We start from the raw sequence: 24,210 nt of genomic DNA, 5'->3' as shown, positions 1-24,210 counted from the left end.
CTATGAACATTCATGTACAAGTTTCTGTGTGGAAATATGTCTTCATTTCTTTTGGATACATACCTAGGGGTGGAATTCTGGGTCATACGGTAATCCGGTGTGTAACCTTTTGAGGAATCACCAAACTGTCTTCCATGGCAGCTTCGCCTCACATCCCCCCTGCAGCGCATGTGGATTCCAGTTTCCCCACATCCTCGTGGACACTTGTCCATCTGTCTGTTACAGCCATCCTCAGGGTGTGAGCTGTATCTCATCATGGTTTGGGTTTTCATTTCCCTGATGACTCGTTACGGTAAGCATCTTTTCATGTGCTCATTGGGCATTTGTATATCTTCTTTGGAGAAATGTCTGTTGAAATCTTTTGTCCATTTCAAAATTGGATTATTTCTCTTTAATTGTTGAGTTGTAATAATTCTTTATATATTCTGGGTACTAGTCCCTTATCAGATATATGGTTTGCAAAAGCTTCTGTCATTCAGCCTGTTGTTTTTTCACTCTCTTGTCCTTTGAAGCTCAGAAGTTTATTATTTTCGTGAAGTCCAGTTGATCTGTTTTGTCTTTTGCTGCTTGTGCTTTTGGTGAGAATCTTTTGCCAAATCCAAGGTTATGAAGACTATGTCTTCCTTGAGTTTCATTGTTGTGCCAGTATCATTTGTTGAAAACACTGTTTCTTCCCCATTGAATAGTCTTTGGCATTCTTATCTAAAATTTACATTTTTTAAAGCTAAGTCTTTGAAACTTAGTGTGTATTTTCCACTTACAGTAAATCTCAATTCAGACACTAAGTTTTCATTACATAGAATTTTATCTGTATTTAGATTTCATAAAATTTTTAGTTGAAAAAGTAGAGTCACATTCCCAAGTTGTTCTAACTATACTTAAAAATTTTCCAATTGCTCAACTGAGTATCAATTTTAAAATTAAAATAATTAAATTTAAGTAAGGATGGGCGCAGTGGCTCACACCTATAATCCCAGCACTTTGGGCATCCAAGGCAGGAGGATCACTTGAGGCCAGGAGTTTGAGACCAGCCTGAGCAATATAGTGAGAACCTGTCTCTACAAAAATTTAAAAAATTAGCCAGATGTGGTGGCACATACCTGTAGTCCCAGTTACTTGGGAGGCTGAGGTGAGAGGAACCAAGGAGTTTGGGGCTGTAGTGAGCTATGATGATGCCACTGCACTCTAGCCTGGACGACAGAGCAAGACCCCATCTCTAACAAAAATTAAAAGTAAAAACATTTAAGTAAAATTAAAAATCATGAACGATTCAGTGCCTCCAGTGCTGTAGCAATAGTGCTGCTCTGGGTCATTTGTCTAGTCCATCATCATTTTGGGACACAGCTGTGAATACCACAGTCCTGGACCTCTGGCCAAGTTCGGGGTGAAGAGGTTGCCACTGAGTTGAGAAGGCCCAGCAGAGGTGAGGGGGAACCCAGGGGTACCTCCCCCAGTCCCAGGGCTCTGTCATAGATGGCAGCTAACCTGTGCAATGTGGGCCTGTGTCCATCACGCACCCTTTGCCTGTGCGTGAGTGCCTGGGGGTGCCAGGCCCTACAGCTTCTTGTTGACATTCTCCTATCCCTCTGTCCACCCCTAGCCTCACCCAGTCCAGTGTGGCTGTCACCTCCCATCTCTTCATTTTATTTCCTTTACTCTGGTCTGTTTTTTTTTTTTTTTTTTTTTGAGACAGAGTCTCACTCTGTTGCCCAGGCTATAGTGCCATGGTGTCAGCCTAGCTCATAGCAACCTCAAACTCCTGGGCTCAAGCGAGCTGGGACTACAGGTGTGTGCCACCACGTCTGGCTAGTTTTTCTATTTTTTGGTAGAGATGGGGGTCTTGCTCTTGCTCAGGCTGGTCTTGAACCCCTGACCTCAAGCAGTCCTCCCAGCTTGGCTTCCCAGAATGTTACAATTATGGGCATGAGGCATCACGTCCAGCCTCCTTTACTCTGGTCTGAAGTGCTCTCCCTACTTCCTCTGAAGGCCCCTCTGTTTTTATAAAACTCTCTTGTTACAAGGCTACACTGAGCTCTTCCTGCTTAGCCTCCATGTACTTGGACTGTAGGACCATCCAGCTGTGACAAAAAGGCCTGGAAAGACAAGTGGTTATGTCCAGGCCCGTGGCCTGCCTCCCTGCCTGCCCTGGTAGGATAGTAGGTGTCCTGAGAGTCGGGGCTGTGTCTTGAGTCTCCTGGCATTGTCCGTGCCAGGTAGCACTGAGTTATCGTACCTTGTGCTGGCTGCACTGAGGAGGTAGGTGAGGATGTAGGGCCACGCCGTCCAGTGAGACTTTGTGTGACAGTGGAGCCCCATGCTGTCAAAGCCAGCAACCACTATGGCGTGTGATGATTGAGCCTTGAGGTACGAAGAGTATGGCTGAGGAGCTGAACTGTAAATTGTATATATTTAAGTTTAAATTCACATAGCTTCATGTGGCTACTGGCTATTGCCTTGGACAGCACAGATAGAGAGTAAATGCCCATTTATGTGGATAACATAGTTTTTAAGATGACATTGAGTCTTTCACTTAGGTCACTCCATTATGGCCAGCCTGCTCCCTCTCATTGTCTGCTCCTCCTGGGTCCCTGGAAGTCGTTGGTCTCTTCTAACCGTGTAATCTTGGCACTTCAAGGATGACGTATAGGTAGAATCTGCGGCACGTTTCCACTCCATCCCTGGACATGCACTCAGGTGATTGTCTGCGGCAGTCGCTGCTCCTCTGTCCTGGTGAAGCGTCCCACGGTGTGGCTGTGTGGTTTGTTTGCCCATGCACCTGTAGAGAGATCACTGCAATTCTAGTAGAAATCCTAACGTGAGTTTTGTGGAACTTGACAGGCTGATCTTGGTGTTCTCGACCACACTTCAGAGGCTCTGATTCATTCATTCATTCACTGTGTGGCTCCAGGTCAGATGAGGTGCTGGGCTCGGAGGAGGAGCTCAGGTGCCGCCCACCTTGAGGCTTCTGTCCTCGATGCGCTGAGGGTGGCAGGCATGGGGGCCTCACCCAGGTGCGGGAGCAGAGGGGCCGGGGTTGTGGTGGGCTGCGCACAGAACAGTGAGTGGGGTCCTGCCGTTGGTGAGGCAGGTGGAGGCCGTCGGGGCCTCGGGGTAGGCTGCAGACGGGGGGGGGGGGGGGCGGGGCTGGGCATCACATCATGCTGGGGTCAGGTGTCCCCAGAGAGAGGGGACAGCAGCCAGGAAGCAGTGGGGCCTAGCTTTCACACGTGAAGACCACCCTGCTTTGTGCCTGTGTCTGTTTTGGGTGCTGGGCTGGGAACGCAGGTGGTCACTTCCTGGGGGAGGCTGCCAGTGAGCAGGTGGAGAAGGAATCACTGTGGCTGGTAGGAGAATAGAGCTGAGGGCGCTGACGTTTGCTAGGATTTGGGTAGGGCTGGGGTGGTGGTGAGCTGTGTGGATACCTGTGGGGGGACACTGGGGAGGAAATGGGGACACATGAGGGAGGACACGGTGGGGACACTGGTGGGAGACACATGGGGGACACTGGGGGAGGACACGTTGGGGAAATACTGGGGGAGGACACATGGGGGGACACCTGGGGATGACATGGGGGACATGTTGGGGGACACCAGGGGTAGACACTGGGGGACGCTGTAAGGGTGGGAACCCTGGGGAATGGGCACCTGGGTTTTGACTTAGCGGGGAGTCCACGGGGCCCAGAGCAGGGGGCTGTGATCTGGTCAGGGCAACAGGATGGGGTGAGAGTGTGTCAGGGAGGCCAAGGCCCCTGACTTGGGGCTGGCCCAGAGCGGGGATGGGCAGGGGTGTTGGGGCCAGGAGCGGGGGCAGAGAGTAGAGCAGGCCTGCCAGCCCAGTGGGTATGCGGTGGCGGTTGGTGTGCTGTGCTGTCCTCCAGCCACGTCCAACTGTGCAGGTTCAGGCTTTGCTTGGTGGAGGGTTTGCTTTTTATAAACCATTCGTTTGAAATATATTTTTTTGTTGAGGCATAATTTATGGGTGATGTGCAATGGACTGAATGTTTGTGTCCCCAAATTCATATGGTGAAGTCCTCACCCCCAAGGGGATGTGTTAGCAGGTGGGGCCTTTGGGAGTTGAGTAGGTCACGAGGGTAGAGCCTCATGAGTGGGCTTTGTACCCTCTGAAAGGGACCTCAGGGAAACCCCAGCCCCGTGTGAAATTACAGCAAGAAGACAACTGCCCCTGAACTGGGAAGCAGCCCTCACCAGATACTGAACCTGCTGGTGCCTGATCTTGGGCTGTTAGCCTCCAGAACCGTGGGCACCAAGTGTTTGCTCTTGATGGGCCACCCCAGCAGTGGTGGTCAGTGCGGGAAGTTGGTACTGAGAAGTGAAGGCTGCTATAACAAATATAACACCTAGACACAAGGAAGCGGCTGTGGCCCTGCCTCACGCGGAGAGTTCTGGGAGCACTCTAGGAAAAGCCACACTGCTGTGAACAGACCTTTGCAGGTGACTCTAGTGAGGGCTCAGGAAAAGTTCTCTAGAGAGAACTGCAGGGAAAGTGTGCATCATCCTGGAGGGTAAACTGAGTAATCCTGAGCAAAACATTGGCAGAAGTACGGACGGTAAAGGCCATTCCGAGGCCCCCTCGACAGACATGAAGGATGTGCTACTGGAACCTGGGGGAGAGGCCCGGTTATGAAGTGGCGTGGAGCCTGGCGGTGTGGTGTTTGTGTTCTAGTGCCTCTGGAAGCTGGCACTTGTGACTGACCAGATTGGGTATTTGGCCGAGGAAACGTCTAAGCAAAGTGTCGCGGGTGCAGCGTGGCTTCTCTGGACAGCATGGAGTGGAATGTGAGAGGAGAAAGGATTTAAAGACAGAATTGTAATCTGGCCATGAGTCTTGTCTTGGATATGTGTTTTGCGATTATTTTCTCCTATATAGCGGTTTGCATTATTGCTCTTCACAGTATATTTGGAGGATCAGAAATTCTAAATTTACTGTAGATGTTTTCCTGTAAACTAGTGTGTTTTGTATTCCATTTAAGAAATCTGTGCTAACCCAAACTTGATGATGTCCTCCCGTGTGTTCTGCCTTCAGCTTGGGCACCGCGCTCTGCACTGAGTTTTGTATTTGGCAGGGGTCAAGGTTGGTTTCTCCTTTTTTTCTTTGCAGAGACATGTGGTCTCCGTCATCATCTGTGTGGGTTACGTGTGTTCTTAGGTAAACCTTACCGCTGCCCTGTGGCATCGTCTTATTGCCTGTGTCACAGATGAGGAAACTGAGGCTTGCAGAGAGGAGCTCACCTGCCCTGGTCACTGAACTGGTCAGGGAGCTGGACTTATGGCCACATTTGCCCAGCCCCCAACCCGGCTCTGTGGCCAGGCACTGCACGGGTTGTCACCTGGTTCTACAGTAGAGGAGAGGGTCTGAGTTCAGGTCTCACGGGGAGTACATGGTGGGGCTGGGCCCGCCTCAGCTGGCTCAGCGGGATCCTGTGGTCTCAGCGCCTCTGCAGCGTCTCCCAGGGAAGGTTCAGAAGCCGCCTCGTCTCGTCAGGACCCTTGAGTATGAGGCATGTTGTACAGGCTGGTCCTAGCGAGTAGAAGGCATGCGGCATAGCAGCCACCCTCCTGCAGAGAGCCCTGCTGTCCCCTTCTGTCCTAGTGTCCTGGCTCCATCTGTTCCCTGCTGTGCACCCATCCCACACAGCCAGCACTGCTGGGAGTCCTCCCTGGGGAGCACTGAGCTGCACCACCCTGCCGCTGTGTGCACTTGCGCTGAGGTGGAAACTCCGGGGCAGGTGCAGGTCTGTGGCTCCCGTGACCCACCCGTGGGAGCCATTTGAGCTGGCTGAGAAAGCCCTTTCCTTGCTAGAGGTCCATTGTGGCGTCGGGCTGGGTGTGTTCGGGTGTCCTGCTGCACACTGGGACTACAGGTGTGTTTTCAAAGACAAGGAAGCTGAGGCTCCAGGAGGTTACAGAGCTTGCTGGGTGCCCAGCTAGACGGTGACGGCCGTGGGGCTCCAGTAGGACATGTGTCTCCTGTGTGCACACCCCTACCCTGTTCTAATGGGGGCTTAGGCCCCCAGGGCTCTGCGCCTGGAGCCTGTGCTGGGACAGTGTGTGGGAGCAGATAGGCAGTCACGCAAAGGCATTGAAGGAGATGCAACTGGCCAAGTAGTTCCCTGAGACTTCATGGGGTAGAATCGTAACCAAGGGGAAAAAGTAGCACCTTCCCTGCAGGCCCCGCAGCTGCCACTGTGCCCAGTGGCTTTTCCACCTTGCTGGCGGGAGGGAGGCCCTGCCTGTCTCCCTGGATCAGCGCTGCCCTCCAGAGCCTGGGTCCCGTGTTTAAGCTGTTGCAAGCGGGCTCCTTATATCCCAGTTCAAGACCATCTTGCTGCAAAGTAACTAAGTGGTGAGCTTTGTAAAGATGGTTGTAGCTTGGATAAGCAGAAAGGAAAGAAGTCTGTACTTTAGGAGCAGAGACAGGAAGCACCCTTGTGGCTTGGAAGAAAAATGACAACTTAGTTGAATTTTGTTAGGTTTTAAAAAACTTCTATTAAGGAAAAAAAGTATTCCAGAGGTCAATGCTTTTCATTTTTTTTTTTTTTTTTTTTTGAGACAGAGTCTCGCTCTGTTGCCCGGGCTAGAGTGAGTGCCGCGGCGTCAGCCTAGCTCACAGCAACCTCAGACTCCTGGGCTTAAGCAATCCTCCTGCCTCAGCCTCCCAAGTAGCTGGGACTACAGGCATGCGCCACCATGCCCAGCTAATTTTTTCTGTATATATTTTTAGTTGGCCAGATAATTTCTTTCTATTTTTAGTAGAGACGGGGTCTCACTCTTGCTCAGGCTGGTCTCGAACTCCTGACCTCGAGCGATCCACCCGCCTCTCGGCCTCCCAGAGTGCTAGGATTACAGGCGTGAGCCACTGCGCCCGGCCAGTGCTTTTCATTTTAATCACCAAAAAGAAAATGTTGGGGAAAAATAGAATGTATTGCAATGAGGAAAATACAGGAATATTTCTTATTTCTGAATTCTCGGTATTGAAGTTTCTCTTTATCATTTCAGTATTATGCTGAGAAGCTGAACAGAAGTGGCCATTTGTTCCCTTTGGAGATCAGTGGTGAGTGTCCTAGCAGCCCTGGCAGGGTCTTCGTGGGGCTGGCGTGGCCAGACTGTGAGTGGAGTTGGGGCCAGGCCCCAGGCCGAGTGGAGGTCCTGGAAGCTGAACATGAACATCTTCAGAGCAAAGGTCCTGGGGAAGTATTTGCGTGTCCTGCACCGAGGGGTGGGGGAGGTCACCTGTAGCCATCCTCCCTGCTGCTGGGCCAGGGGTCGGGGTGGACTGTGAGCAGGACAGCCCATGCCAGGGTTGGGGCCGAGAAAGGCCCATCCCTTTTTTGCTGGTGGGGGTGCGATGTGGGCCCAAGGGGCTGCCTTGGCCTTTCTGGGAGGAACAAGGCTCACCCCGTGCCATCCTGTGGCTTCTAGAGAAAGAACGGGACCGTGGGTCAGGTGACGCATGCAGTGTTGGTGGGAGCTCTGCTGTGGCGCATGCCGAGCCGCCTTTGTGTGTTGGGACGTGCGTGCTGTGGAGTGTGTGGATCCGCCTGGGCCCACCCCGTACCCGGGCCCTTCTGTGACCAGGAGCAGGCAGCTGCCTGAGTGTGAAGGCTCACTGGTGTTCACACCCTGATAACCCTGGAGTCCCAGGTCCTCCCCCAGCGAAGGCCCTGGGTCATCGGGGCGTCACCCTCTCTTGGCCCCCGCTGACTGGGGCTGGGTGATGGCGCCCAGCACACTGTGCTCACGGAGCAGGACTTTAGGGTTTTGCTGCTGCGATCCGTGTTCAGAGGCTCATCTCTCTGAGCGCCAAGTTCCTAAAGTGGAGGGTTATTTTTGTTTTGTTTTGTTTTTTACCAAATTCATGAATAGATAGAAGTAGGAAGTGTGAGTGCCTGGCAGGGTCTGAGTCCCACCACCTGCCCTCCTGTGGTGCCACATCCTTGTTCCTGCCTCTGCCTTGGCCTTCTGGGGCTCGTCCTGTATGCGGGGCCAGACTGACTACCTCAGTCCCTGCCCAGAGCCCTGTAGGGCTTTGCACACTCCTCATCTGGCCGCTTCTCTCCAACCATACCTGCTCCCCGCACCCCTGCCCTGCCTCCCTGCTGCCCCAGGTCACCCCAGGACCTTTGCACAGTCTTCCCCTAGAAGTGGACCTGGCCTTCTTCCCTGTATCCTCCAGTTCAGGGTCCCTCAGCTGGACAGTGCAAGAGCCACTTGGGGAGCCCTGGAGGTGCCGGATGTCCCCCGGCCAAGAGCATATCCTGGAGCACTGTCCGGGGAGGTCATTGTGGTCCAGGAATTGCGGCCGGGGGCCAGCTCCATGTGAAAAGGCCCACACACCTGACTTTGCTGTCAAGTCCACCTTGTGAACAGTGATGGGGTGGAGTGGGTCAGGAGGCTGGTGGCCAGGGCCGTGATGGCTCTGAGCACCTGTGGGTCCGGGCACCAGGTGGAGGGACGGGGACAGGTGAGAGAGGACTGGGGACTCGGGGGGATTATGTGGGTGCTTCTCTGGGAAAGGGGTGAAGGAAGTGAGTTTGGGAGCCTTGGGGCTCGGCTCCAATGGGTCCAAGGTTGGGGAGGAGTTTCTGAAGCCCAGACTCCCTGAAGACACCTGCCCTCAGGGGTGTGATCCCAGATCATGAAGTAACAGGAGCTGTTTTTAGGGGTCCCAGCTGGGGAAGTCGCTCACCTGTGAGACTCTTTGGCCACAGACAAAGGAAAAGCATTTTGATGACACAAGGAGAACATTTTAGTGAAGCTCAAGGGAGAACAGAGCAGGGTGGTGGTTTTCAGGCATGGGGACACTAACTTACCTTGCTACGACCAGGCGTCTTCCTTCACAAAGTGAATTAGTTCCATCACTAACCTGAGGAGGGAAAGCAGGGCCATTCAGGAGCCAGGGTCTGTGCAGGTGGGGCTGGTGCTGACCGTGTGACTAGTGGCATTTCCCACAGACACCTGTGCCCTGGCGAGTCCCTCGGAGCAGACGTTTCTGAGAAGAGGCCTTGAGGTGGAGGTGACGGGCCAGGCCCTGGCTGGCCTGTGTCGGGCTGCTCCCCTGGGCAGAGGACACCCCTCACCTGCTGTTCACCTGTCTCTTCTCCCCGTTCCTGTTTCCTCAGCAGACCAGAACCCCCAGAAGGTCTTAGGTGGAGGATGGCCTGTTGGAAGCCAGGGGGCCACAGGCCACGATCTCCCGTTCCTGCCCAGCCTGTCTGGTGCAGCTCACAGTGTGGGTCTCCGGTGGCAGCCGGAGTCGCTGGGCCCACATACAGGCCTGGATGCGGTCAGCGCTGCGGACCTCAGTGAGAGCACAGGGCCACCTGTGGCTCCGCCGACCAAGCGGCACTGCCGATCCCCATCCGAGCCTGAGGAGCTGGCACGCTGCAGGTCCCTGTGGTGCCCCAGCAGCTCCAAGGTCTGGACTCTGGTCTCCAAGAGGTGGTGCAACAGTGGCGGGAGCACCACGCTGCAGGAAAGCGTGGGTACCATCCTGCCGAGGAGTGTTGTGCCGCTGGCTGGCCCCACCTCGCCCCTGGCACCCCGGCCATCCTCGGCCAGCGGCGGCTTTGTGGACAGCAGCGAGAGCAGCACCGGCTCAGGCCCACCCTGGCATTTGGTGGGGCCCTGCCTGCTCCCCTCGAGGCGCCGGCTGTCCCTCTCTCAGGAGCACCTTGTGGGCACGTGCACCCCCCTGCCCTCAGCCAGCAGCACCCCCACATCCACGCCCGAGCTGGGCCGGCGCCACGGCCTGCTCCGGTGCCACTCACAGCCGTGCGTGCTCAGCAGGACGAGGAGCCAGCGCAAGCGGAGGCACCAGGAGGATGCCCCGTGGACACGCCCATCCCTGGATTTCCTAAAAATGACTCGGGTGAGGCTTTGTTGTTGTTCCCGGTGCTCAGGGAAGGTTAGGTCTGGACATGGCCATTCTTGGGGTGAGGTAGGTGCCAGCAGGCAGCAAGCTGACTTTCTGCATAGCTGGTTTTACTGGCTGGCTGGTTTTCTCTGCACTAGGACATGGGTGTAAGGAGAGCCAGGTCGGGAATGCCTACCAGACTTGGGGCCGGGTCCCTGTGGGAGTGGTGGTGGTCCTGTCCCTGCCTTCAGAGCCCTGGTCAGGCCGCCTGCCCCACAGGCAGGGCCGGCTCGCAGGCTGCGGGAGCTGGGGGCAGAGGCGCTGACCTGTGGGCCTCTGTCCTGGTGGAGCTGCCCACTCGGTAGCCTCAGCTGCTGGGATCCCTCACTACCTTTTCTGGGGTGCTGAGGGTTCTGGGTGTGAGGATCCATCCTGGGAGCCTCATACAAGGCAGAGCAGGGGGGCACTGTGCCCAGACCCAGGCCCCTCTCTCATGGGAGGCAGCGGGAACCCCGATGGCAGCATCCATGAGCCTAGGGCCCTCCCTGGCCCAGCGAGCATTTTGATGGAGCCTTTGAACTGTGGTCTGAAAGAGTTTCTCGTTCCCTACCATCACTGCTGGTCCCCCACAGCTCACAGGCCGGCAGTTAGAGGAGAGCAACAGGACCAAGGAGACTGTTCCTCAGGTCTCAGCTTGGAGCCTCGAGGGCCCTGGCACTCAGAGGGCAGGGAGGCCATAACGGGCAGGGGGGGGCTATGCTCAGGGTCCCAGGGTCTGTATGAGGAGGGACATCCTGGTGCCAACTCCAAGTGTAAGCCAGGGGCAGAGGGGGCCAAGGCTGAGAGGGGCAGGGCTGTGTGTCAGCCTCTCCCCTCTTGCCTGTCCCTTGGGCCACGGCCTGACCTGTCCCTGCTTCTGAGGGCTGGTGGGGGTGAGTGCAGGCTGTGCTCGGTGTGTCTGCTGCACCCTCTCAGTCAGGTGGGCTGCGTCTGGGCTGTCCTGGGAGGGCAGCGAGTGGAGTGTGGTCTGTTGAAATTTAAATCAGGGAGAAGTGGCACGGGTAGCCAAGGTCTTCCTCCACCTGCCATGGCCGGGATCCTATGTGGGACCCTGGGGGTCCTCTGGGAGGCCTGCTTTAGGCCACCCCAACATGACCATCAGCTTTGCCTCTCCTGACCAGTGGGTTCTCTGGAAGATTCTTCTCAGTGGCTGAGGGGTTGAAAACCCAGACTTACCGGCTGTGAAATGCTTCTCCAGGGAGCTGGGGTTTAGAAAAGAAGGTTCTGGTCTTTTGCAGTAAAGGTGGACCAACCAGGAATGCCACTGAATGTTGGCAAGCTGGCCGCATGCTTCCCGTACACACCAAGCCGTCCTCTGCGTGCTAGCGTGGCAGGCCTGGAGCACAGGAGGGACGCAGGTGAATAGCAGGAGGTGGGGCACAGATACCTCGTGCCAGAGACGCTTGGTGACTGAGCAGCCGTCCTGCTCTGGAGAGGCTCAAGCGTTCCAGATCCCATGGGAGTAAGTGGAGGGTGGGACTGACCAGGTGGGGGGCTGATGGCGGGGACCACAGGTAGAGGCTGTGTGTGGGGCGCCACAGTGCACCCCTCCCTCTTCTCCATTCCCTTCCCCTCCCCTCCCCCTTTCTTCCATGAAGCGCTGATTACTTTTCCAGTGGGTTTGCAGTCTCTCTCTTTTCTGGTCAGGATGCTGGCACTCTGCTCATCATGCATGTTGCAGACATTCCCCCAGCCTGTGCCTGTGTCCCGTCTTCATGTGTGCCACCTTTGGTGAACAGGTGGCCTGCGGCCCTGGTGCCTGTCAGTTCCCTCCCTACCCAGGTCAAAGCCAGAAAGAAATGTTCTGGTTTCCTTCTAAAGCTTATATAATTGTGTGGTACAGGACACTCAGTCCTTCCTCACCTGGGTGGGCACACGTGCACACACACCACTGTGCCCACAGGCACACCCACCCACCCACTCACATGTGTACACACACTCGTACATGTACACACGTGCACACACACCACTGTGCCCACAGGCACACCCACCCACCCACTCACATGTGTACACACACTCGTACATGTACACACGTGCACACACACCACTGTGCCCACAGGCACACCCACCCACCCACTCACATGTGTACACACACTCGTACATGTACACACGTGCACACACACCACTGTGCCCACAGGCACACCCACCCACCCACTCACATGTGTACACACACTCGTACATGTACACACGTGCACACACACCACTGTGCCCACAGGCACACCCACCCACCCATTCACATGTGTACACACACTCATCCATGTACACACGTGCACACACACCACTGTGCCCACAGGCACACCCACCCACCCACTCACATGTGCACACACACTCGTACATGTACACACGTGCACACACACCACTGTGCCCACAGGCACACCCACCCACCCACTCACATGTGCACACATACATGTACACACATGCACACACACCACTGCCCACAGGCACACCCACCCACCCACTCACATGTGCACACACACTCGTACATGTACACACGTGCACACACCACTGCCCACAGGCACACCCACCCACTTACATGTGCACACACATGTGCTCACACACCACTGTGCCCACAGGCACACCCATCCACCCACTCACGTGTACACACACTCATCCATGTACACGTGCACACACACTGTGCCCACAGGCACACCCACCCACTTACATGTGCACACACACCACTGTGTCCACAGGCACACCCACCCACCCACTCACATGTGTACACACACTCATCCATGTACACACGTGCACACACACCACTGTGCCGACAGGCACACCCACCCACCCACTCACATGTAAACACACTCATCCATGTACACGTGCACACACACTGTGCCCACAGGCACACCCACCCACTTACATGTGCACACACACGTGCACACACACCACTGTGTCCACAGGCACACCCACCCACCCACTCACATGTGTACACACACTCATCCATGTACACACGTGCACACACACCACTGTGCCCACAGGCACACCCACCCACCCACTCACATGTGCACACACACTCATCCATGTACACACGTGCACACACACCACTGTGCCCACAAGCACACCCACCCACCCACTCACATGTACACACACACTCATCCATGTACACACGTGCATACACACCACTGTGCCCACAGGCACACCCACCCACCCACTCACATGTGTACACACATACATGTACACATGTGCACACACACCACTGTGCCCATAGGCACACCCATCCACCCATTCACATGTGTACACACAGTCATCCATGTACACACGTGCACACACACCACTGTGCCCACAGGCACACCCACTCACATGTGCACACACACACGTGTACACACACCACTGTGCCCACAGGCACACCCACCCACCCACTCACATGTGCACACACACTCATCCATGTACACACGTGCACACACACCACCGTGCCCACAGGCACACCCACCCACCCACTCACATGTGCACACACACTCATCCATGTATACATGTGCACACACACCACTGTGCCCACAGGCACACCCACCCACCCACTCACATGTGCACACACACTCGTACATGTACACACATGCACACACCACTGTGCCCACAGGCACACCCACCCACTTACATGTACACACACACGTGCGCACACACCACTGTGCCCACAGGCACACCCATCCACCCACTCACATGTGTACACACACTCATCCATGTACACGTGCACACACACCACTGTGCCCACAGGCACACCCACCCACTCACATGTGTACACACACTCATCCATGTACACACGTGCACACACACCACTGTGCCCACAGGCACACCCACCCACCCACTCACATGTGTACACACACTCATCCATGTACACACGTGCACACACACCACTCTGCTCACAGGCACACCCACCCACCCACTCACATGTGTACACAGACTCATCCATGTACACACGTGCACACACACCACTGTGCCCACAGGCACACCCACCCACCCACTCACATGTGTACACACACTCATCCATGTACCCACGTGCACACACACCACTGTGCCCACAGGCACACCCACCCACCCACTCACGTGTACACACACTCATCCATGTACACATGTGCACACACACCACTGTGCCCACAGGCACACCCACCCACCCACTCACATGTGTACACACACTCATCCATGTACACATGTGCACACACACCACTGTGCCCACAGGCACATCCACTCACCCACTCACATGTGTATACACATCGATGTACACATGTGCAGACACACCACTGTGCCCGCAGGCATACCCACTCACCCACTCACATGTGTACACACATCCATGTACACACGTGCACACACACCACTGTGCCCACAGGCACACCCACCCACCCACTCACGTGTACACACACTCATCCATGTACACATGTGCACACACACCATTGTGCCCACAGGCACATCCACTCACCCACTCACATGTGTACACACATCGATGTACACATGTGCACACACACCACTGTGCCCGCAGGCATACCCACTCACCCACTCACATGTGTACACACATCCATGTACACATGTGCACACACACCACTGTGCCCATAGGCACACCCACCCACCCACTCACATGTATACACACACTTATATGTGTACACATGTGCACACAGACCACTGGGCCCACAGGCACACTCACCCACTCACCTGTGCACACACTCACACACGTGCACACACACCACTGTGCCCACAGGCACACCCATCCACCTACTCACATGTGCATACACACTCATACATGTACACACATGTGCACACACATACCACTGTGCCCACAGGTACACTCACCCACCCACTCACATGTGCACACACACACATGCACACGTGCACACACACCACTGTGCTCATAGCCACACCCACCCACCCACTCACATGTGCACAGTCACACATGCACACACATGTGCACACACACCACTGTGCTCACAGGCACACCCCCCCCCCCTCACAGGTGCACACACCCTGTTTTGCTGTGCTGTGCAGTCTGTGTACTCACTGTTTAGGAGTTTTGCATAGGTGTGTGTATGAGGTGACTGGGCTGTTGTTTTCCCTCCTGCTGCTCTTCTGCCCTCTGGTTCTGGCCTCAGGATCATGCCAGCCTTACCCCAGGGTTCAGTGGGCACCCTCCAAACAGGGGTGGGGGGCAGCTTTCTGATCAGTGAGCCAGAGGCAGGGCCTGTCGACTGCCCAGAGGGAACCCTGAATCTCGATTCGTGGGCTGGCCCTGCACGGGGCACAGGGGTAGGGGCTCTGGTCAGCAGCCAGTGGACGTGCACTTTCCTGACCTTTCACTTACAGCCAGTGAATGTTTTTACAACAAGACATTTATGAGTTTCTGCTTTTATTGGCAAAGCTATATTTCCAATTGAAGTTAAAACATTATCAATGAAAATGTGCAAATCAGTGACAGTTCCCACAGAGTGTGGGAGCGGGTGCTGGTTTTTATAGAATTGTGTGCTTTTAGGGCTTTGAAAAGCTTCTACCACTCAGAGGAAGTGTTTGGCCACCTCTGGTGTGACTGAGGTCACTTAAGACTGTTGTAATGAAGAAAACAGCTCCCTGCAGCCTCCTAGCCGGATCTTCAGGCACCCGGGGGACCTTCACAGCTGCAGTAGCTTCTTTGTCAGTAATTCCTTTGGGCGCCAAAGGACCTAAGGCCAGTTAGACCGGAATTATGTACGGGGAAGCTGTGTCTAGACCTTCAGGCCCCTGGACTTCTGGAGATCTTGAGTTTGTTGAACAGATGGTGCCATCCTCGGCCCTCAGAGTCATGAAGACACCAGGCCCCCCCTCACGCAGCTCTGCCAGATTCTGTAAAGCTCCAGTGCTCTTGCCGAGCCATTTTCTTCTTGCTCACCACTGAACTAGAAAACCCAGGAGCTCAGAGAAGCTCATGGTACCAAGAAAAGCACTGTCTTAGTCCATTTGTGCTGCTATAACAAAATGCCACAGGCTGGGGAGTTTATAAATAATAGAAATTTATTCCTCACAGTTCTGGAGGCTGGGAGTCTAAGATTGAGGCTGTGCAGGTTGATGGCTGGGAAGGGCCTGGTCTCTGTCTCTAAGAAAGCACCTTGATGCTGTGTCCTTGAGTGGGGAAGGGACAGAGGGGCAAAAGGGCCACCATAGTTCCCGCCAGCCCTTTTGCAAGGTGCTAACCCACCCGTGAGGGCTCTGCCTGGTAGTCACTTCCCTGGAGGCCTCACTCTCGGTACCACCACAGTGGGTCCCCTCAGCATTTAAACCGCAGCAGGGACCATCAGGAACCCGAAATGTTTGAGATGAGAGATGAGATCGCACAGCTGAACGTTTGGAATTTGCAGCTACCACTTTTTCTCTCCAGGAGGCCCAGCAGCGAGGGCGAGGGTGCAATGAGGTGAGCAGAGGGCGAGTTGGGCAGGAAGTGGTGCTGCCACATCTGCGTCATCCTGGCTCCTCTGGAGCCCTGGCCATGTCTGGGGTGGGCAGTTAGCTCCGCGGAAGCAGGCCACACATCATGGCCGAGTCCTCCGCTGTGGAGGCTGAAGCAGTCCCACCTTGGGTGCTGACCCAGGCTGACTTCTAAGTAACCCCTTCGGGCGCCTCTGAGTTTCTGCTTTATCTACTATTCCTGCCCTTAGGCAGGTTCACCCTTGCTCCTCTCAGAGGTCGGCTCCAGGGTCCTGCCTTTCCTTCCCATGGTGTGGAAGCCCTAGATCTGGGGTGATGGTGCAGGCATCCGCCATCCTGTCCCATGGCTGCCAGGACCTGGCTTCTGTTCGTAGGTCCCTATGAAACGTTAATTTCTGAGAAACTGGATATGTCAGCCTCTTTCTTCAGCGTCTCAGCTCTCTCAGACTTGGGGGTAGGTCTGTATAGACCTGCCCACCATGGAACATCCTCCTTCCACCTCCGTGCAGGCCCGGAAGGACCCAGGAGAGGCTTGGCTGGGTCTCCAGCTTCGGGCTTTTTGAAGCTCATTTCCTGCTCGTGTACTGCTGTGCCTGCTTTCTCTCCGACTGTTTTTGTTTCTACTTCAGCTGCCCCCAAAGTTGGATAAACAAACTATTTTAAAGATTTACTCTACTTTAGCTTTTTACTTTTTCCCAATTATTTTGTTATTTTATTTCTTAGGTAAATGTGAAAGGTGGTGGGTACAGAAGCTGTAGCAAGGGTGACATGGTTATCGCTCTGGCCTTGGTCTGAGGAAGTCAGTGCTGGGGTCACACACGGAACAGGGTTTGCATGTGCTGGAGTCATAGACACAGTACTTGGGGTCACCCAGGGTCACACATGGTACTGGGGTCATACACACAGTACTTGGGGTCACCCAGGGTCACACATGGTGCTGGGGTCAGCGGGCTGGGTGCACAGGACTCAGCACAGCAGAGGCCCTGGGAGTGCGGCGGTTCCGGGCACCGGGCAGGAGAATGGTGGGGTGGGTGCTTCAGCCCCTGTAGGGCCTGGAGCTCTTGGGCAGGTGACTGAGTGTCCCAGATGGCGCTGGCAGCTGGGCAGGGTGTGCAGTCCAGGTGCAGGGGACAAATGGCCTGGCTCCTGCCCCCCTGGACTTGGTCCTGGACTGGCCGTCTCTCGCGCCTCGAGGCCTGAGCCCTCCTCGCCTGGTGTGCAGCTGCGGTGCTCCCTCACGTGCCCTCTGAGTCGTAAGGTGTCACCTCCTGTCGTCTTCCCTGGCTCACTTTCTGGGGCAGTGTTTGAGAAGGGATGCCTGGGAGGCATGCTTCTGGAGACCCCGGATCCTGGGCGGGAAGCGGATTTCCCACGGACCTTGGGAGACGCGGGGCTGCCCAGATCTCAGTGTCGCCATAGAGGAGCTGGAGGCCGCTCCGATGCTGGTCCTCCTGCAGGAGGCCGGCGGTCCCCACGCTCTGTTCAGAGACTCCCACAGTGCCTGGGCGCGTGTCAGAGTTCTGGGGTCCCTTCTCCTGAAGACTCGCGTCATTTAGGTCTGAGGTTTCCTGAGTTTTTCCATAGATGATTTCTTCACGCGTGTATATGTCCCCACGTGCCCAGCGCAGCCCGTTTCCTGCACCCTCTGGTGCTTTGTCCCTCCCCCTCTTCGGGATGGGGCCTCCCTGTCTGATCCTCTAATTTTCCTTCTCACTCCTGTTTTCATTTCATTTTCCTGCTTGAGGGATGGCTGGTGCAGTCTCTTGAGGGTATGTTACGCTTTGTCGGGGGGAGGATGTTTTCTGATTCCCCACACGGCCTGTTGCCTCCACGTTGCCTTCCTCTTCTGAGCTATTCTCGTCGCTGGCTTTTGGGTGAATGCTTCCCTCAGATGTTTGGTGACATCTGGTGTCTGCTAGTGTCTGAGATGGGCATGAATTGTCAACCACGGCTCTGTGTGGGTGCAGCCCTTTGGCCAGGAGCTTTCTGTGGGGTGGTCTGGGTGTGCTGGGAGTTGGGGGACCCCCAGCATCTGTGTCTCTGGGAGTTTCCTATGTGGTCAGAGTCCCCAGAGAAGACCCTTCCAGCCCCTGCCTGGAGGGTGCTGGAGCCACTGAGGAGGGGCCCAGGCTCTGCATTTGGGGCCCAGATGTTTGCTCAGCCCCCTTTTCTGCATGTGCCCCTCAGGTTCCACCAAGCCTACGCCCAGTCCCAAAACCCTCCGGTTTATACTTTCCTGAGTGTGAACCTCCTCTATCCTGTGTGATTGGGAGGGGCACTTGTCAGAGGGAGTGAAGGGCCTAGGGTCCCCTCCCACACGGCTTCCTCTCTGGGCACACGCCCAGGCCTGCATGTGTACAGAGCCCGCTTCCGGCCATCTCTGCCCTCTGCCGTGGTGTGGACACTGCCAAGCCCTCTGCGGCTCGGAGCAGGCTGGCCTCCCCTCCCTCTGGCGGGTGAGGGAACCTTTGGCTCTGCCCACTGTCTGTGGGTATTCCTCTTCACACCTGGAGGCCTGGTTTGACGCGCACACGTGCTGGGCTCCAGGTGCTTTCAGCAGTTGCAGACCCCAGCCCACCACGGGTGCCACTCAGCCCTGGCCAGCAGAGTGGCCACAGTGCCAGTGGCCAGGGTCAGCTTTGGCGGTGAGCAGATTTGCTGTGCAAGCCATTCCCACACGGTGGGTGGAGACTGTGCTTTCACAAGGTTCAAAGCCAGAGGCCTTGGCAAGTGGGTAAGTGTGGGTGTGGCTGAGGCCGGGCCCTGGACGTTTGTCAAAGCAACTTTGGATGGCTCATAAGAAGGTTTCCCTTTTTCTTCCAGAATCTCACCAGCTTAATTGTAGCCAAGCTAACTCGGCTTCAGGTGCTGGAGGCTCACCCAGCTTTAAGTCGGGGCCTGCCTCTGGTAGCCATGCATCCCCACAGACCGCATTGTTTTGCACACAACTTGAAAGACACTGTGGGATTTAGAGCCCCTGATTTAGAACTCAAAGACTTGACTTTTGTTTTTCGAACAGCTCTGTTGTGTACCTCTGCCTCTGCTCAGGTGCAGGCAACCACGGAAGCTGGGGCCTAGCCCTGGGCCTGGTGTCTGGGACAGGCTCACACAGGGCAGATGGGTGCCAGTCCAGGTCAGCCCTGGCTGGTGGCCCAGCGTACCCGATTCCGAACCTCAGTTTCCTCACTGTGACTCACAGCTTTGTGCTGGATGAAGTGCATGTCTGTGTGGTTGTTAGGAGTGTTCTAGGTTCTTAGCTCTGCGGGTGCCGTGTTTATCAGCAACAGTTCTTTTTCAGTCACATATTCTGTAAGCGGAGGTTTTAAGAAGCCTGTTGGTTTCCTCCTCGAGCCACACAGTTGCCGTCTGTGAGTGAGGCCCGTGTCATGGCGCCAGCTCCTCCTCTGTCAGGTTGGTGCAGTTGATCCAGAGAGCCAACCCTGAATCAAGTCAAAAATGTTAGTGTGAGATTTAAGGAAAACCGGCCGCTGCAAGCCCCAGGACCCTGTGGACGCAGGTGTGCACGTGCAGTTGGGCCCCGTGCTGTGGGGTCGGAGCCGGCCCTAGTTGGGCAGGGTGCTGGTGGGAGCTCGCGTGGTCACCAGCAAGACCAGCCAGAGCCAGGGTGAGACCCGGTCTCAGGCCTCTACGCCGCCCAGCCGGGACCACAGCTGACTCAGTTGAAGCCGAAGTCAGGTTCACCTTGATTTGACTGAAAAAGGAGTTAAGCATCCTCATGTTGTGACAAAAGCACACAGCCAGTTGTATGCATAAAAATTTGATTCTTTAGAATTTTACTTCTGAACAGTGATTCGCATTTTATGGTAGAACAACAAAACCAAAAAACATGGCAGTTTGTCTTACAGAACCAAATAGTTTCCTTAAAAGTACTAATTTCAAAAAGGAACTCTGTCCTCTTAAGGGACATGTGTTTATTTACTTAAGTTTGCTGTGGAACTGTTTCTAGGGAATGTTTTAGCCAAAAAATAGATTTTTTGTCCTGTGAGACATTTCATTGCTCTAGAGAAAGGTAACTTTGGGGAGATATTTTCGTTGTCTGGAGTTGGTTAGCTTGTATTTTAGCTTCATAATTTTAAGTGGCCAGTGTTGCTGACATCCAAGTAGTGTTGTGTCTGCGTGGTGTGCCCCCTTGTCCTCAGCAGTGTGGCACCCCTGTGCTGACTGCCCACGCATCCTTTAGAAGCCCTGAACCACGAGGTAACGTGCCTGAGGCCAGGGTGGTGTTACCCGGGAGAGGAGCCCCTGACCCTGAGGAGGCCTGGAGGTGACAGCTGGGCCAGGTGCTGCCAGGTGGAGGCGTTCCTGGTGGGGCCGACATGGAGATGTGGGCAGAGGTTGCCATGGACAGCGCTGGGTGCTGAGCATGAGGAAGTGGAGGTGAGGGCCAGGAGGTGGTGTCTGGGGACACGGGCTGGACGTGCCAAGGGGTTGCTGCTGCGGGGCCCCAGGGCTGGGCCTGGACACAACCCAGGTAGACACACCTGCCAGGTCTCAGCCCCAGGGGACAGTCCAGGAGATGCCACCCAGAGTGGACAGGGACTCTGTCCACAGTTCACAGGAGAGCGCTGGTCTGGGGAAGCAGGCTGGAGGGAGCCCTGTCTCTGAGGGGCCTGGGTGCTGCTGTGTGAGAGCTGGCCAGGGTGCAGAGCAGAAGACGGGCAGCAGCAGTGGCATGTCCGGGGAGGGGCTGGGGCTGCCCCAGCCTGGCCCTTTAAGCCCCGATGCCCTGGGTGGCCTAGGCTTGGCATGTGGGGGAGGCAGCTGGATGGCTGGAGTGGGGGCCTGCCTGGGAAGTGGCGTGGGACTAGCTTGGAGGAGGCCTGTACGTACGTACCTGGTCGTCTTAGATATCTTGAGGTGAGAAGGGTTTATACATGTTCATATTTGAAGAATAGCAGTGGAAGAGGAGGCCTGGGGAGAGAGAGGATGGTGGGAGGTGGGACAGGCAGGTCCCCAGGGACAGGGGAAGAGGCTGGATTTGGGGGACTTGCCATGGGTGAAGTTGGAGGGGCCCAATGGGGTCCAGGTGGAGGCAGGATGAGGGAGCCCCCCCGAGGGCCTTGAAGGCAGCCCCAAGGTTGTCTGCCTAGCGTGGCCCTGGTGGGGTGGGGGCCATTGTTGGAAGTGGGGGGCACCTCGGGCCCTCCCTGTCTAGCCGTGTGCTGAGTGCAAGACTGCGGCTCAGGGACATGGTCACATGGCAGCTGGACATCAGGGCTTGTTCAGGTGTCAGGCGCCCAAGGACCTGGTGCATTTGGTGTGGGGCTGGGATATGTGGGAGGTAAAGGCCAGGGACGTGTTTGGGCGGGGTCCTGAGAAGGCAGCCCCAAGGGCCAGTGGCTGATGCATGGGGCATGGAGGATGCTGGCGCTTTGTGTGGACTTGGGGACGGGCTAGACCCTGCGCACGCTCCCACATAACCTACCAGAGATGCTGTAAGCACATGTCTTTTCTGTTGCAGACTTTAAAAAATTCAAAAAGCCTTTGCTCCCTCGATTGCGAAGATGACGATGAGGGTGATGCCCAAGTGAAGACGGCCGTGTCCTCGCCAAGTCACTCACAGGGCCTCATGGGCATCCTTGTAGCAGGCTGCGCCCCCTGGGGTGCGTGCCCCAGGCCCTGCCCCACCAGCCCCAGCCTGTGGGCCTCGAGGGAGCTGGTGGCCAATGAGAGCGTGGGCAGGAGCAGTGGGGACCCCAGTGACTGGGACAGTGCTGGGGAGGAGGGCGTCTTCCCTCTGGACCATGGTGAGCTGGACCTCGAGCAGATCGAGAACAACTGACTCCCACTGGGGGATGGGGTTGGAGGGGCTGTCGCCTGGGTCTGCTCTCAGCGCACAGACAGAAGATAGGTTATGTGTTATTTTGAAGATTGAGCTATAATTTTGATTCAATTTTTCCTAAAGAAGTATTTTGCATTTTTATGGCTTTTATAGTTCTGGGGAAAGTGTCTCTATTTTGAAATGAATTTTCAGAAGGGCATTCTATTAAACATGAGTCTGCATACAGAGTTCAGTGTGGGTACGTTCCTTTTGTGAAAAGCCCACTGTGGAGAGGGCCTTGCACGGTTTCGTTGCTAGGAAGCCTCCAGAGGGGCTCATGGAGTGCTTTGGCCTGCACAGGGACATTTGGTGCCTCAGGCTCTGTCATCCGTGTGCTGGAGAACTGCCAGCTGGCGGTGACGCTGTCTGGGGCGGGCCGAGCTGCAGCAAGTCTGTGCTCCATGGCCGAGGAGGGTCTTGGTCCCCTGAAGTGGGACGTGAAGCCGGCCCTCCTGGAAGGAGATCTCTTGGCAGCACCAGTCAGCACCTGGTCTGTGAATTCAATAAAAGGCGTTTGCTTTGCATGTGTGACTTCTGACTTTCATTTCCATGAGTTAAAATGGGCCTGGCTGGACCTGGTTTTCCTTCCTGTAACTTAAGAAAATCACAGGGATTTCTACCAAAGACATTGGCCTAAGGAATGTTGGTTAACAGGAAGGAGTTTGTGATAGCGAAAGAAAACATTAATAACTTTTGGAGAAATATCCTTTTTTATTTCCTCCAAGATGTTAATTGATGCTTTCTTCTTAACTGGCTTGGGCTATAGATAGATCAAAGGCGGATAAAGGTGGGAAGTGATTTGTTTTTTGGGTCAGCCTTCCTGAGGCAGAGCCCAGAGCGAGTAAAAGCAGGATACCAGCTCTCAGGACCCCCCCAGCCTGTCGCCCTGTGAAATGGAGGCAGGGTGGGGGGCTTCCAGGCCTCAGCATGCTGGAGGGCTCCCTGCCTGGCCCTGCCCTCCTGAGGACATCAGGCACTCATACCTGTGAATGTTCAGTGGCACTTGCTCTCCTGATACGTTTATTTGCACAACTCTGAAGTGGCCGTAGTGGTTTCCTTTCCAATTAATATGAAAGAATTTTTTTTTCTGTTAAAACCTAGGCTGCAGCCTGAGGAGCACTGATATTTCCAGAGGTGCACAGTTGAGAATCTTGTTTGCATGTGAGTCGGATGCTTCAGGAAACAGGCGGGAGGTGTCCCATGAAGAGGGGCAGCCCATTTAGTGAACACTGTATGGTTTGAATAAAGAGCCTCTTGTGCCTTGTTCTAGAACTGTCTATCATCTAGCCAGTGGCTCTCAACCACTGGGGAGTTTAATTTAAAAGGGAAGGATAAAAATAAGATGCTGAGGGTGTCTGGGTGCAGGAAGAGCCATCTTCTGTGCTCCTCGTGCCCCGGGCTGAGGAGAGCCCACCAGGAGCGTGGCCAGGCCAGGGCCTGTGACACTGTAGTTGGACTGCCGTGGAGCCTTGGTGTGTATGGGTGATAGTGGGACAGGAGCCAGCTGGGCCCTCAGCTGCACGGGGCCTCCGGGGTCCTGAAAGTGTCATTTGCCTCCCCAGAGTCAGCCTTGGCCCAAGGAGGAGCCCGAAAGACCCTCATGAATCACAGGGCAGGTCAGGATTTGGGGCACAATTGCCAGACTACACTGGGAAGTGGGACCTGGTTGGATCCGTGGAGACTGCCTTCACGAAGTTGGGTCCCCACTCAGTGGTCCTTGCTGGGTCCAGTGTTCTGGGGTTTGGGGTGCAGTCAGCAGTGCTCTGAGATGACTAGATGCAGGGCAGGGTGGCTGCAAGGACAGAGTTTTGGGGGGCTTTGGGGTCATGGGGGCTTTCAGGGCATTGGCCACTGATGGCCTCTGGGACAGGGTGGTCTGGACAGCAGCCGGGGGTAGGGCCTGCTGGAAAGCCCTCCTGGTGGCCACTGTGTGCATCCCGAGGGGCCTGGTGGGAGGCTAGGGAGGGCTCAGAGATGATGCAGGGTGTGCTCCGCAGTAGCACAGAGCCTGGCGGTCCCCATGGGGGCCTGGGCACTTGGTGGGCACGTGGCAGGGGGGGTGT

General features: G+C 55.5%; 1 protein-coding gene across 4 annotated transcripts in view; it reads left to right on the top strand.

Annotated features, from left to right (window-relative positions):
- The window catches only part of FAM53A (family with sequence similarity 53 member A), a 39,975-nt gene extending 17,297 nt beyond the window's left edge, over positions 1 to 22,678 (top strand). For 3 of the 4 annotated variants that reach the window (XM_045528404.1, XM_045528403.1, XM_045528405.1), the window contains exons 3-5: positions 7,017 to 7,071; positions 9,140 to 9,888; positions 21,788 to 22,678. In XM_045528404.1, coding sequence (XP_045384360.1) covers positions 7,017 to 7,071; positions 9,140 to 9,888; positions 21,788 to 22,108 — 1,125 coding nt within the window. In that variant the 3' untranslated portion in view covers positions 22,109 to 22,678. The remainder of the gene's footprint in view (positions 1 to 7,016; positions 7,072 to 9,139; positions 9,889 to 21,787) is intronic. The other variant, XM_045528406.1, reaches the window with a different exon arrangement.
- Positions 22,679 to 24,210: the final 1,532 nt, after the last annotated feature.

This window comes from Lemur catta, chromosome 17 (assembly GCF_020740605.2).
Source record: "Lemur catta isolate mLemCat1 chromosome 17, mLemCat1.pri, whole genome shotgun sequence".
NCBI classification, from domain to species: Eukaryota; Metazoa; Chordata; class Mammalia; order Primates; family Lemuridae; genus Lemur; species Lemur catta.
The sequence above is the reverse complement of the archived record's forward strand: the minus strand, read 5'-3'. Positions and strand labels throughout refer to the sequence as shown.